The sequence below is a fragment of the Aedes aegypti genome, chromosome 2, assembly GCF_002204515.2.
Source record: "Aedes aegypti strain LVP_AGWG chromosome 2, AaegL5.0 Primary Assembly, whole genome shotgun sequence".
NCBI lineage: Eukaryota > Metazoa > Arthropoda > Insecta > Diptera > Culicidae > Aedes > Aedes aegypti.
In genome coordinates this window covers 444,280,248-444,296,292 of record NC_035108.1, presented here as the reverse complement: position 1 = coordinate 444,296,292, position 16,045 = coordinate 444,280,248, and the positions used below count along the sequence as shown (strand labels likewise).

Here is a 16,045-nt window from a genome sequence, read left to right as displayed (position 1 = left end):
CACTTTTCTTCAGATTTGGAACACTTGAACAAAGCACAAGCACTGACACAAGAGCAACATGAAGTCTATGACTTCACAGATTAATCATAAATTTCATCTCACTAATTTGTATTTCATTTTTTTATATTATTTCGAAGTGCCGTTTTATACCGCCACCATGATAAATGTGCGCACAGTCCAAACAACATTTTATTTTCAATAACATCAGTGAAACGTGCGATAAATACGATTGAGAGTGTTTAAATGTTTTGTCTGTAGTATTAGTGTGTATATTGATCTTTCTGCGGCAACTATTTAGAGCTTCATTTCATATTTGTAACAGATTAAGTAAGATGTTAGATTTGTTAAGAAACGATCCTACATTTTATAAAATATTTTTTATCGAGAATATGGGCTTCATAATATAATCATTAGGATCCTTACAAACTGGGTCTATCAGTTTCCTAACTTACCCTGGAGAAACCTTAGGGGATTCTTGGTTTTAGGGAACTTCTCAGAAACGTATTTTTGAAGATATCTGCATGTTCCTAATGGACACTGAGGGTTTTTGCGGAATCCTGAGAATGTATAATTGGTTATTGAAGATTATGTCCAATATCTGATGCCCAATAAACTCTTAAGATTTCTAGGGCGTACTGTGAAATCCTAGCGAGATAATGGATTTCTAGGGGTATTTTGTGTAGTTCTGGCGAAATGTTGTAGATTTTGAGAAGGTGGTTTCCTGTGGCATTCGGTTAGTGATAATGAATTTTTGAAAATTCTTATCGGAGACCTGAGAATTTTCAGCAATATCGAGGCGAAACCCTAAGCGAGATCTTGAGAATTTTAACAATATGCTTCAGAGTCCTAGCGTAGATTCCTTACAAACACCCGAAGATTCCTATCAGGCTCTTTTGATTTCAAAGCAGTATCCTGTAATGTGCTTGTTTATGTTTGTGCTTTTGACTGCTGTAAACTTAACTTAACAGAAAAATAAATTTATTCTAAACTCATCAAAGTTTGTCAAATTTTACGTTAAATTTTACTGATTTTTATTTTTTATTAAATTGTATAAAAAAACTCATGCAGTTTTGTAATACTCATCGCCTTTGTTTTGTAATACTCATCGCCTTTGTTTTGTAAGTACAACTTTGAAAGAATACGGTAATACATTTTTTCATGTTTTGTATTTTCACAAAGTTTCAAGGAAAAATCCAATCTTTGAGCAAATGTCACTCATGCGATTATTGATTTTACATGACCCACATATACAAATAGCGTAGATAAAGCTTTTAAAAAATCATTGAAGCGATAAAAACTATGTAGAACGTTTGCCATAATCAACATTACGGGGTTATAGAATCATAGCATAGTTCACCCCTCCGGAAATCTGCTTCGATCAGAACCGTTCCGAAGTCCCGATGCCTTATAATTCCATAAGGATGATGCAATAACATTCTAATGATGTTTTCAAAAATAAAAGTTGAAAAATAATGTTCAAAACATGGGTTCCGATTTTGGCATGGTTCCGTTTTTTGGCAACTGAAAATTTCGACTTTGTTGCCAAAAACGGAATCCCACTGTATTTACATCCAAAATTAGAGCTTATACATTTTTTGTAAAATAACTTTACATTTACAGAAAAGTAAGGTTTCTATAAAGAACATGTAAGATTTCAAACCAAAACAATCTATGATAGCGTTACATGTGTAACAATTTTATGCAATATCTGTGAATTTTTCACGCAAAATTGTATTGAAATCTTGCAGCCGCTGTTTGGGTGCATTTCAAAGAATCTCACATCATCCTTTGTGACAATCACCTACCTGAAACTAAATCAAGCCTAATTTTTCAAATCGGCGTATCTAACATTTGGAAGGATTCGAGAAAAATGCGATGCAATATATTGTAAAGCATTTTAAATCCTGTTTAAAATGTTTTGCATTTTTTCTATTGCTGTGTCTTCTATAAGTTGAACAAAAAAACACCGTTTCTAACCACTATTAAACAATTCCTATTTGTTTTGAATTAGATTGAAAAACTGGTGAAATTATCGAATAAACCCTTTTGCTTTGTGCTGCTCACATACACCATGATGATTCGTCGATATCATACCTTGCTTGATACATACACCTTGCTTGATGCGTCGGTTTGACAGTTCATTTATCACATGCGTCACGTCATATACACCAGTATTGTTTTGAAGTTGCACATACACCGGTTTGCAAATTCCCATAAAACATAATAAAGTTTGTTCTATTCGTCAGTTTCTACGTTCAACTACAACGAATATTGAATGTTTCCAATTTCAACTCGACTAACAGGAGCACCGGACGGAGCCGTGAGTAACAAAAGTAAATGGAGAACAGTTCTTGTGAAAAATTTGGTGAGAAATTTGTCTAAAACCGAATACTGATGATGTTCCACATCAGTTTGCCGACCCGTCAGCTTACTGCAGCTGTGAAAATCCGAATCTCTCGATTTCCAACATGTTTAGTAATTCGAAAACAGTATGACGTATCTGATGATTAAAATTTTATGTTTTGATTCTGCATATAGGTCGCTTTGCTATGAGCATATGTACGGTGTATGTGCTAGCATGAAAAATGTTGACAGTTGAGTCGCTTTGCAATGGTAGGGTGTATGTAGCCAAATGAAAAACACTGAGTAAAGTGCACATAGGGCAGAATTGAAATTTATTTCAAAAAAATCAAAAAAATGTTTTAGGATTACTTTTTTGGACTCAATATGTAGATTATGCGTTTGTCAAGCCCATGCAAAGCAAATCTCGATTTGTTTATTTTTGCAGTTACGTCGGAATGAAGAATTATGCTTGAAATACTTAAATTCATAAAAGACAATTTCCACAGTCTTCAGCCAAAGGCTGCACAGACTGAACGATCACTAACATTAGGCAACGGACAACACGAAACACCCAGTAGCCTAGCGATGAAATTTTCGTTTGACGAAAAGTTTTTACCGACTGGAGCGGGAATCGAACCCACACTTCGTGGCACAATACGCCTAGACGACTGACGCCGCTAACCGCAAGGTCACGAAGCCCACATGTTTCATGTATATGACATAATCTCGCTCTTATATTACAAAGCCATTCGCTGTCAATCGTGTTATAGTGAACCCCCTTTCAAAACTTTTGTGTATAAATACATGAATAAAGGCTATAAACTGCAGTGTGTAGCTTATGTGCTTCCATATCTAGGATTTCATATTTTGATTGAGAAACTCGGTCGCATACGTCAAAATATGACAGACAATATAATCCATGGGTATGGAAACAAGACACCAGATGTAAAATATATTCAAAATTTGTGATTTCTAAAGAAAACATTGATTTTCACCGCATTTTATCATCTTGTTGCTCATATTGGGCTTATTATTTAGATCTATTTTTTATGTAAAACACAGCAAATCAAGGCTTTCTTAAATCTACAGAATTCCAAATCGTTAGATCGGAAACGAAATATTTAAAATAGTTTAAACGATATGCTGAATGACTGAGGAAGTGCTCATGGAACAAGCAGTCTCCATCCCAGTTGAAACGTTTCACCAGAAAGAATACAATGTGTTTTTATGAATAGAATACTATTCTGAAGGTCAAAGTGAAATTTATGGTTATATAAAATGCGGCATACCGCCATGGGCTGGTCATATAGTGTTAGTGTACGTAGAAAATGATGCTCAAATTTAAACTTTGGATAATTTCTTCGTCCTCAAGATATGTCAAATTGGTTTTTATCCGTTGAAATTCATCAAAATTAGTGTAACTCTAATATTCTTCTATGAACCCATATATGAGGAAAGGTCAAAAATGCAAAAATCGACTTTTTTCAATTTTTTGCCGATGAAAGATTTTTTAATATGCCGCAAACTTTTTTTTGACTACCAAGGCTAACTTTTAGTGAAAAAAGTTCTGAGGTTCATGCAAGTTCGATAATATATGTGTTCCAGCACACCGTGGGTTGAAGAAACTCGTCGAAGGAGAAAAGACGGTGACGTTCCAGCACCTTCAGACATTCCTCTCCGTTTATAGGTCAACACCAAATAGAGGCGCTCCTGACGGTAAGACATCTTTACATCTATTTCTAGGCCGACCGATGCGAACAACATTGGACCTGTTGAAGCCATGCTCTCTGAGTCCAACCCGGGTCAACGAGAAGCAGAATGATCAATTCAACAGACGATACGGTGCAGTGAAGAGGAACTTCAATCCCGGAGACCTGGTGTACGCTCAGGCCCACAACCGCAACACAATCGAATGGATACCCGAACAGGTAATCGTATCCCTCGATGATTGCAGACACCGAGCCGAGCCTTGCTATTCCAGATGGCGGACAAGAAGATGAACTCGGATGTATCCATTGCTGGACATTCTCCAGAACCAGCTGAACGAGCTGACGGCTTCCAGCTTGGCTTGCGCCGTACGATCTCTTCTAATGGGAAGTATGCACTTCGACAGAAATCGCCTATCTCGATACGTGGGAAATTTCTTCCAAGAAATGTCAATTCAAATGGAGCTCACTGTAGAAAATTTCTTGTGCAGAAATTTTTACTTTTCTTGAGCGGAACAGCATAAGGAAGATGTGCCATCGGAGTAGGCATGATAAATTATTTTACTGTTAAGCCTGATTTGCTGCTGAACAGGAATCGCTAAAGAAATTTCTTGCCGATTCCTTGCAGAAATTTTCTACAGCGACTCCCGTTTGAACTGACATCTCTTTTCAATTGCGTACTGCAATCAGAAAAAAGTGCTTCCTTGATCGATTCCTTCCAGGAATTTTCCATGCATCAAGATAGGCCAAGAAATTACTTGTCAGCAGCGAATCAGTCTTTAGTAAGCAATGACCCTGTTGGCATTGTACAAAACTAACAAACTGAAAATTTTCAGTCAGTTATGTTACAGCCATCAAATAACTCAGTCGCAAATAAACTAGGAGTGAATCAAAAGTGCCAAGAATAGGATCCGACTTCCTACGGTTTCGCGTTGAAACAAATCAGGTTTGAATAGATCCGCGTTTACGTGTAGTGTTTTGGGAATGTTATTTAACGAATCATATAAGCGGACAGCCTAGGCTTTAATCCTTGTTTAATCATATGGGAAAACGTGGTCTACGGTTTAAGCGAAAGTAAAGAAATCGGCCCTAAATCATTAACAATTCGACATTGAAAACGGAAATAGCGTTACCATTTCGAAGATTACCGTAAAACGGGGTAATTTTGATAGCTTTTTCGAAGAAAACTTGAATATTTATGCATGCTGTTTCAAAGAATGATAATTTATATTTTTAAAACAAGTACTGGCATCCTAGCTATCGATTGCAGTCGATAGATTTCCAAAAGATTTATTATGAATGGATATATAATTTTTCATAAAATCGAAAGTAGGTTTTCTGTTTTGGGGTAACTTTGATAATGGAGTATGAATCGAACAAAATTTAATGAATAACGAACATTTGTAGGGTATTGCATACCTCTAGGCGTTTAACGTTATATGGAAATTTCTGACTTAGATTACAAAAATGATCCCAGTTTGTGAAAATGCTATTCGCTAAGAGATTTGAGACCGTATTCAAGTTCTATGATAACTAGGCTGTCAAAGATAAGTGGCCAACTATTCAAAACTACATCAAATAGTGATCGTAGAACAGATTGTTTGGAAGCGTTTCGAAAATGCTAAAATTGTGTCAATTTTTAATATTCGTACAAAAAGCCTCAAATGCACGTGATTCCAATGAAAATAGCTTTGACATGAAGTGTCATACTAATACTCTTTACTTTTGCATTTGTTTGCTTAACTGATTAACAGAAACTTCGTTATGTCGTTTAATATGTTGTGGGTCTCGCACTATCAAAGTTACCCGCATTATCAAAGTTACCCCGTTTTACGGTACTTCAAATCTAGATAGGGCTTACAATCAGGCAAAGAGGCTATTGAAATACACAAGCACACCTTATGGAAATTCGACACAAGGTTAATCTCGAAACTAATGCATCCCACAAACAACAGAGGAACCTGTGGCGATTGAAAGGCAGAAGTAGTACTACAGTGATACCTCCATGAGTCGATGTTCCATGACTCGATATCGACTCATGGAACCATACTAAAAACAAAATTTCATGGTTACTATGATGGTCCCTAGAATCAGCTTTCCAAAGGATTGATATTCCATGACTCGATATTTCCATGAGTCGATGGTCCCTTCAATATCGACTCATGGAGGTTTCACTGTATGATGAACGCGTGATGAAGTAGAGGCGGAATATCAAGGTAGCACGAGGAATGATTCCATCGGTACGGCGGGGAGACGTACCAACCCACAATACGTTAAGATTAGGAACAAAGAAGTTAGAAATTACATGTTCCTCCTCTTCAAATTTTTGAAGAAAATTGATGTTTTTGTTTGATTACCCTGTCTGTCGTTCCGCTTGTCCGCCTCGTTCCCCTTGAAACCATTTTGTTGTATCGTTACAGGTCGTTTAAGTCCGCCTCATGATTGACGAACAGCATCATTCCGCCACTTTGCTGCTATCTGTGATCAATCAAACCCTCAAATCCCATCCTTTTCCAAAAGATCCTCGACCAAACCGCGAGTTGTACGGTTCCCCAAAACTAACATAGATGTATAAGAAGCAAACAGATTTTGTAGACCAAATCAAATGAATTCGGCTCCGTTATGCCTGTCGGCCAAATAAACGAATAAGTATAAAAATAAAAAAAATAAAAGAAGCTATCGGAGAAGTGAAAGGAGGGAGTAATATACCCAGTTTACAAAATGAAGAGTTCTGTTCTGTTTGAAGATATCTGATGCGTTATATCGGAATCGTTCGAAACACATTAAGGCATTGGATAAGGTGTTTGTCTTCTCTGCCTCCAGTTGAACATTACGCTAGAATGTGTTGAGAAACGTGTAAGCTTCGACTTGCGGGCATGATCAAACCCAGCCAGTTCATCTGTATAGATGAACAATTCATAAATTATTTATGTATTATTGCCGGAAGTCATGCTTACTACGGGTCACGCTTGGTGGAGATTCGAGCAGGTGTTGCGTAGCTCGCCACCACACGTCTTGGCGCGACGAGTTCGAGTTCCTTGGGTCACTGTACTCACCACTGTCGTCGAGCACGTGGTTGACTCGGGAAAACGGATGCTCGACTATTTGAACGCTGGTTCCGGTCTCGGCTTCACTAGGAGGAACTAGAAAGATTCCCAGATAATCCGCCCACTTTGGATGGGCTAGGCCTGTTCAACGCTATCAGAAATATTAGCACATGGCTTCGGTCAATTGGCTCACCAGCTTACCTGACTTATTTTCACATAACTTTCTCAAACTTTCCTAAATAACTCACTAAATTCACTATATTTTAAACACAAATTAAATTGATTAAAAATGATAAAACGTATCGCGCACTTTCTTCGAGTTTAGTCTTACTATTGTTCACAATCAAATTATAGTTCACCACAACTTTTCCAAAAAATATATGTCTTAACGACGTAAAAACTCCACCAGAAATGGGCGTTTAACCGCGAGTCGAATTAGCTCGAGCTCAAAATCCAATGCGCAATAACTGTCTGCTATTGTCAGCGTTGCCAACCTTCCAGATTTGCTGGAATGTTCCAGATTTTTGAAGCATCACTTTACAAAAATCTGGAAGATCCAGATAAAATTTGTAAAGAATTTGTAAGGTTTTGTAAATAATTTGTAAGGTTCTCCATATAGGACATAGGAGATCCAGACTTTTCCAGACAAATTTTCAAAATCTCTCAGATTTTTGGGAAATTGACTTGGCATCCCTGGCTTTTGTACTATAGTGTTCTTTTTAAACTTAGTTTTGTAGAGAGAGAGGAAGTTAATTTCCATTAAGCCTGATTCGCTGCTGACAAGTAATTTCTCGGCCTATCTTGATGGGAAATTTCTGCAAGGAATCGATCAAGAATTCTCTTTTTTCTGATCGCAGTACGCAGTTGAAAAGGACTGTCAGTTCAAATGGGAGTCGCTGTAGAAAATTTCTGCAAGGAATCGGTGAGAAATTTCTTTAGCGATTCCTTTTCAGTGGCAAATCAGGCTTTAAGCTAAGTATGCTGTTCCGCTCTAGAAAAGTAATAATTTCTGCCCAAGAAATGGTCAAGAAATTTCCTACAGTGAGCTCCATTTGAATTGACATTTCTTTTCAACTGCATACTGCGATGAAAGAAAAATGCTTTTCTTGAGCATTTCTTGCAAGAAATTTCCCACGCATCGAGATAGGCGTCCACTTTTCTGTTGAAGTGCATACTTCGCTTTAGTCATTATTTAATTGCAATGGGGATTCACCAGTATAGAAAAACGTCATACCTTTCATTTTCAAAATGGTTTAGTGAATTCGCCTGATTGTATGCATCAATAGCATATTGCTTGAAATTCGATATTTCTTAAGCTTCTCATATCGAAATATTTCAAAGAGGTTGACGACTTCAGATATAGGTGGCTTAATGTCGCTATGAAACGCTTTGGGTACACACAAAACATAAATCACGGAAACGGATCAATATTTAGGGTTACAAGCGCTATAGGAGTTTTTGCTTTAGACGATTTTTGGCGGGGGATTGGGAACGAAAATGTTGCTATTCTTTCAGAAGATTTAAAAGAATCTCTTGTTATAGGTACGATTATAGTTTTTCAAAACGTTTATTTTATTTGTTACAACAGCTTGTCATCAAAGCCTTGGTGCCAATTAAATTAATGAGAAGACTAGCTGTTAATTTCATCGCTGTTGTCGATTTCAATCTTGAGTTCGATGGGCGGCTCTTCGCCGATTGACACTGCAGAAATCGGTGGAGCTTTCGCGTCCGACTTGGACTCATGACCTCGTCGCCTGGTCCTCGTTCCACACAATACTTGACACCATTTGGCCATGTGCGTCTCGAGATCGGCCCGCTGGACGCCACAATGTGGACAGGTTGGAAACTGCTCCAGAACCCGGGCCACTTCGACGTCTCTCGTGCTGCTAGTCGTGTGCTTCCAGATACGCTGATGTTGGGACAGTTTAGTACGAAAAACAGTCTGAAAGTTGCACTCGCCACAGCAGAGGAACGTCTTGATGGTCTTACGCGGGGCCAGATCACTAGGGATGGAAACCCTGATTCCGGTGTGATTTCTGCTCTGATGATGACGCATAAGGTTGCCCTTAAACGATGATCTGTAGTCGCACTGTTCGCATTCGAATACTTTCGAAAGGTACTTTTCCACCACGACGGGTTTATCGGTAAGTTCGTCTGTTAAACTATCCGGTACTATGACTTGGCCGTTGTCAATTTCCATTTTGGGTTCAATGAGTCGCGCTTTCTTGATTGACCGTGCACGCTTTTTGCGCGGTTTGGTCGCTTGATCTTCTTTACTTCTTTCCTCTTTGGGTTTGCGCCTTGTCCTCGTTCCACTCAACACTTGACACCATTTGGCCATGTGTTTCTCGAGATTGGCCCGCTGGACGCCACAATGCGGACAGGTTGGGAACTTTTCCAGAACCCGAGCCACTTCGACGTCTCTCGTGCTGCTGGTCGTGTGCTTCCAGATGCGTTGATGCTGGGCAAAGTTACCACGGACAAACGTCTGGAAACTGCACTCGCCGCAGCACAGGAGCGTCTTGGTTGTCTGTCGTAGGGCCCTATCACTGGGAACAGAGACCCTGAAGCCCGTGTGATTCCTTTTTTGATGATGGCGCATAAGGTTGCCCTTGAACGATGTCCTGTAGTCGCACTGTTCGCACTCGAATACCTTCGAGACGTACTTTTCCACCACAACGGGTTTATTGGTAATCTCCTCAGTAAAATCCTCCGGCAATAGGGTTTCAATCGCGCTGAGATTTGGCATGGGGTTGTCCTCAGTTGTAGGAATATCGGTTTCATCCGATTTTATGTCCATGGTTTCGTCGGGCTTATTTTGGTTGGCTAGCAAAGGATCCACAAGATTCGGATCATGGCCTATGTTGAGTGCTACTGCGAAATGTTCCGGCGGTGCATATTTCAGCATCTTCCTCAGTTCGGTATCCGAGTGGTAGCAATGCTTTCGGAAAAGATACATGGAGTTTAGGGAGCAGAGACAAGTTTCGCATATGTTCTGTGGTAGCATGTCGTAAGGGCTGACCTATAGATGAAACAAAAGCATCTTGAATATTATACGGTGAATATTCGAATGAATTGGTATATAGGTTCTCAAACTTTCCGGATGCACGACCCATCCAGTCGTCAAGTTCATTTTTCGCAACGCTTAAAAAAAAGATATTGTCGCACCGCCACCAAACCGGATCGCGCTAGTGAGACTCGCGACGCGCCTCAACTCGCGCGATTTTGAAATCAGTTTTTTAGTGTGGCGCTGCATTCTTACGATTTTTATGAACACAGCGCACTATTCACATATTAGCTGCGACGCACGGGACCCGAGAAAACAATAATTGTAAATAAATGTTGGTCTTGATTTCTACCGGATACATAATAAGAAGTTCCTGTACAGCAATGCTATGGTTTTCAATTTTTCTACACGGTACACAAATTATGTCACGCTAAAGTTGGCGATCAATGCTAGGATGTGCAAGATGAGGATAAAAGGCCGTTTCTTCAACTACAGCATTGTCAACGTACACTGTACACACGAAGGGAGACCCGACAAAGAGAAGGACACGTTTTACGCGCAGTTAGTGCAGATATACGAAGGATGCTCAACGAACTCCGCGAGTCAACATCGAGAGGCTACGGGACTCAGAAGAAGCCCAATAATACGCGCAGCAGTAGAAAGTGGCCTTACCAAGGGAAGAGCAGTTTGTCGCCGCCACTCTTGAAGATGGCTGGAGGCACATAAGATTCACCGTATGTAGCACGAAACACCGCAGCAGCAGCACTAGGTTCAGCGGCTCCAAATCAGATAAACGACTGGTACGAAGGCGAATGTAAGCAGTTGAAGGATGAGAAGAGTGCAGCATGCACGAGAATGCTGCAACACTGCACGACAGCGAGGCACGATGTAAACAGCTTGAAGCAAGAAGAACAAGACCACGGAACGATGACACACGGAAGTTTAACGAGATCTTCAGCTTCGCGCAAGGGCTTTGTGCCACAAGCCGATATGTGCAAAGACTGTGACGGAAATCTCACGAACGAACGTGAGGTGGACGAAAGGTACCGGCAGCACTTAATGGTGATGTGGCCAGTAGCGAAGGTGGCGCGGAAATAACTTTGACAAGAAGAGCGGGGATATACACGAGTGGCACGATCTACATAAATTTCGTTAAGCTACTGAATTTCGCCATTGACATTGATATTGTAGCAAGAAACTTTCAGACGACGGCAAATATTACGTAACGCAAGAGGGGAAGGGAGGGGGTCTAACATAGTGTTACAGTCCATACAAAAAATTAAAATTTTCCATACAAAAGCTGTTACGTGGGGGTGGGAGGGGGTCTAAAATTGACAAATTTTGCGTTACGTAATATTTGAATGATCCCATACGGATATCCAACTAAGGGCTGAAGCTAGGCGAATCGAACTGATCATCAATGTGGCGAAGTACATGATAGCGAAGGGCTCAAGAGAGGTCATGGCACGCCCCCACCTCATATTAACGGTAATGAAATCGAGGTAGAGGGCAATGTGGCGCAACAACAAAAAAAAAACCTCGTCAGTCCGCTCAAGAACAACACGAGCCCATCCGTCTAACGTCACGGCTGTCTGAAGGCGAACTGACATCTGACCCTTCTCTGAGCGAATGCTCAACTGCACCCGGATTAACACGGCAATCGACAAAACGGCTATGAACAAATGAACCTCTCTTGGTCTTGGACTGAGAAAGCACCCCTGCGTGCTCTTCAATCTACCTGCGAAAAGTAGAGAGCGCAAAAAGACAGCGTAGCATCAGATCCAAAAATAGATTAGGTAATAAAATAGTGAAGGGTGAATTTAGGCGTTGTGCTCTATACGCAGCGAACTGGACTATCGAAATTCATACATTTTGCCTTATGAAAAATGGAACGATTATCGCAATACGAATGCTTTATGTATCGTTTTAGCATCACTCCACACCAAGGCGTCGATAGGCGCAGAGTGTACGCACGAGCCTATCGATCTTAAGGTCCTTGGTTCGATTCCAGGTTGCCGCGAAAACTATTTTTGTTTTCAAATTTCGGTTTCATAAGGCAAATTTATGAATTTCAACCCGATTCCTTGTGGCGAATTTTCATAAGGGGTTCCTATGTTTATCGATAGTCCATTTGTCTGAGTGTAGCACAACATTCCAATCGATCCTCGCTCAAGTGATGCCCAATGACGAAATGAGCTTCCAATTAGAATATAAACAAATTGAGAATAATAAAGAAATCGAGCTGGTCGAAGAATTTGTATACTTGAGGTTATCTGGTGACTGCCGACGACACCAGCAGAGAAATCCAGAGACGCATCGTTCCTGGAAATTGTGCCTGCTTTGGACTCCGCAAATCTCTTCGATCGCACAGAGTTATCTTGCTGATTAGATCGGTATACTTTTATATGGACACGAAGCATAAACCCTACGCAAATATAACACGAAACGCGAAAAATTGTTTGCTGGCCTGAAGAATCTTCGAGTGTTGTTTTCAATACGTACAGTCACCCCACAGTTAAACCCTCACATATTTCATAACGCTAAAAATGACCATTTTTGACACCCACCCACCCCCTCGTAACACTTTTTGTATGGATATTCTACAAATTTTGTATGAGCCATAACATCGTGGCGACACCCACCCACCCTTTCCAGCGTTATGAAATTTGTGAATAAGCCCTTTTGGATAGCACACAGATATGGATCGGAGTTGGATTAAAACGGGAATATCTCATCAAATAGAGTTACCATTACGCAGCATACATTTTACCTATTCTTCTTTCTGGCGTTACGTCCCAACTGGGACAAAGCCTGCTTCTCAGATTAGTGTTCTTATGAGCACTTCCACAGTTATTAACTGAGAGCTTTCTTTGCCGATTGACCATTTTTGCATGTGTATATATGTACGTCTATCTGGGCCCCACACATTTTACCTATGTGAACCATAAATCAGATCAGCATCGCAATCAATTATAATATACCTCAGTATATGTTTTCCGTCCACAGGAAATAAAATGTCAATCGTAATCCAAGAAGCGTTGACTCATAACTGTGGGGCATTGAAAACCGTACCACAGTTATGTATCAAAGATAAGAAGATTCCGAAACAAACGTCAAAACGTATGCTTTCACTAGAACACCATTTGTTTACCTCGCAGATAAATTGCTGTTATAGTATTTTGATCCATAATATGAGTCGATTTAATCCATAATGAGAACTCTCCTCACCCACTGATCCACATCTGTGGGGTGGACATCGTTCGAGATTTCGATCGAAATCGAAACTTTTTGGTAAATAACCGCGAATTATGAGGTGTATTCTCAAAAACAACTATATTCTGCAGTGTCAGGAGGTAATTTTGTTTTGCTCAGCGTCACCATGTTTCTTAATCGTATTTTGTTCTGAAAAATGTCCCTTAGTTGATCCATAACTGTGGGACGACTGTACGAATCCTTGAGAGTTCAGGAGAATAGTCCAATGCACTAGAATGATATAAAAAGTTCATAAACATCGATGTTACATACACATATACTTAGAATTTAGTAGTTCAGTCCACTGAAGTTTTTGGAACAGCATGGAATACCGAGATCTATTATTCTAGAATATTTGACTACCTATATGGTTTTGAATCATAGATGAAAACTTAACAAATCCGGGAAGCTGGATCGTTCTCAGAGAATGTTTCGTGTTCATTTCGTAACATCAATATTCAAACACTTACGATTAATGCAACATCTTTGTGTGAAAAGACTCCAACAGAAATATTACATTTTATATTGGCCGAACCTAAAAACTTCTGCTCTCTAATTTGTTGCGCAATTTAAAATTATTTTGTTGGTAATTAAGTCATAGAAGCATTCGAAACACAGGCGAAATATGCGAAACAATTTTTTTTTACAATCCCCTGGCATTCCCTGGGTCGCGACCCACAGTTTGGAAAACTATGCATTTGTTGATAATACTTTACCTCTATTTGAAGGCAGTAGGTAATCATTTCTCCGATTTGCACGTCGGTTACCTGTGACAGGGCGCCGACATCAAACTTGCGCTCCACATTGGTTCGGTAGCACGTGCGGCAATACGCATCCATTGTCTATTTAAAATATTTCGCGTATTTTGAAAATCCTGCTATCAATACAAAACATTACTCGGCAAACAACAGAATCATCCCTTGATTAAGGGGTGGAATCTACTACCGCATCACGCTCCACGCACACACATTGCATACTCTAGTACTGCATTTTTGACGTTTCATGCAAGGATGCCAGAATCGAGTTTAGTTTGTTAAAGCTATCAGTACACACTTTGCCATATGTGCAAAAATTTGCCGAACTTTTACAAAAATTCTCGCATCGACGATCTTAAACAACGCTTGTAGATCGTCGTAGTTAAAATCGTTTTGGGGTCCATTCACTAATTTTATAACGCTGAAGGGGGTGGGTGGGTGTTCTTAAAATGTTACAGCTCATATTGTCGCGCGCCCACCACATCGGAACGCGCGTGTGTGACTCGTTCCCGACATAACTGTCATAATGATATGTATGGCGCTGCATTCTTACGATGTTTATGAACCCACACTATTTAAATATTAGGGCTCATTCATTTATTTCATAACGCTGAAATTGACCATTTTGGACACCCACCCACCCCCTTGTAACGCTTTTTGTATGAATATTTTTCAGTTTTTATATGGGCCGTAACATCATTAGGACACCCACCCACCCCCTTCAGCGTTATGAAATTTGTGAATGGGCCCTTAGTCGCGACGCTTGGAGATTGAGAAAAAATATATTTAAAAAAAAATGTTTGTCCTTATTTCTGTCGGATCCATAATATTAAATTCGAAAAACATTCACACAAAATGCGTTACGAGGGGGTGGGTGGGTGTCAAAATTAATCATTTTTGGCGTTATGGAATTTGTGAATAAACCCTTGATGTCTTCTGCGCGATCATGCCTTAGACAATCAGGAATCTGTAAATTCCGTCGCTCGTCCCCCAGGAGCATGCAACGGAATCAAAGACCACATACTACTCTTGGACTTTTCAAAGCGCAATATATTTTAACGAATAGTCAGTAAAGGAATGATATAGTTACTAAAAATCGGTACCTTTTTTTTTATTAAGTTTTCATTCTGTACGGTAAAGTACCGATTTTACTGAAATTCAGTTACTCGGTTACTCAACATAAGTGAACTTTTCTACTGTATGTCAGTAATCATTGCTATTTTTTCGATTATACAGTTCGCGCTCAGGGTTTTCTTCCGGGAAGATTTCTGTAGAATTACGAAAAGATTTCCGACGGATTCTAGAGGAATTCCTGAAAGGTACTGGAGGGATTTCCAAAGAATTGCGGAAGGGTCGTGGAAAGATTCCCAATGGATTTCAAGAGGATTCTCGAAGGATATTCAAAAAATTCCGGCATATTTTTCGAAGGATTCCAGAAACCCTTCTGGATAATTCCTGACGAATTTCGGAATGATTACTTAAGGTTTCCAGAAGTTTTCGTGAAGGATTTCGGAACGGTTCCCCAAGGAACTTGGAAGGATTCCTCATGATATCTCCTTGGATTCTCCAAAGGTCATGATATCTTTTCGCTCCGAGAAATCGTATTATGATTATCGTTGTGACCGAATAATTTCATTCCCTGGTGCAGACACACACACTTAGATTAAATTACTGGGGTCGGTAAAATTTTACTGGGTTTTGGAACTACCGAAAAAGTCAGTAAAATGAAAACTGTCGCCACGCGTAATTGAAAAGCAAATTTAACCATGTGTTATTTTTTATCGATATATGATAAAAAAGATAGCTCTCTGCAAAATTTCAGTAAAAAATCTCTGTTTTTCGATTTCTGACATTTTTTTAGTTTACTGACTTTTTCGGTAGTTCCAAAACCCAGTTATTTTTACCGAACAGATTGGGTGTGCATCACACATCCTC

At 39.7% G+C, this 16,045-nt stretch overlaps 1 protein-coding gene across 1 annotated transcript; it reads right to left on the bottom strand.

The window, feature by feature from the left end:
- Nucleotides 1-8,632: 8,632 nt before the first annotated feature.
- Nucleotides 8,633-14,297, bottom strand: LOC5565847. Its single transcript, XM_001650149.2, has 2 exons — nucleotides 14,072-14,297; nucleotides 8,633-10,118 (listed from the first exon to the last, which is right to left on the bottom strand). The coding sequence occupies exons 1-2, from the start codon at nucleotides 14,192-14,194 to the stop codon at nucleotides 8,727-8,729; spliced, it is 1,515 nt and encodes a 504-aa protein (XP_001650199.1). The 5' UTR covers nucleotides 14,195-14,297; the 3' UTR covers nucleotides 8,633-8,726.
- Between the last annotated feature and the right edge of the window lie 1,748 nt (nucleotides 14,298-16,045).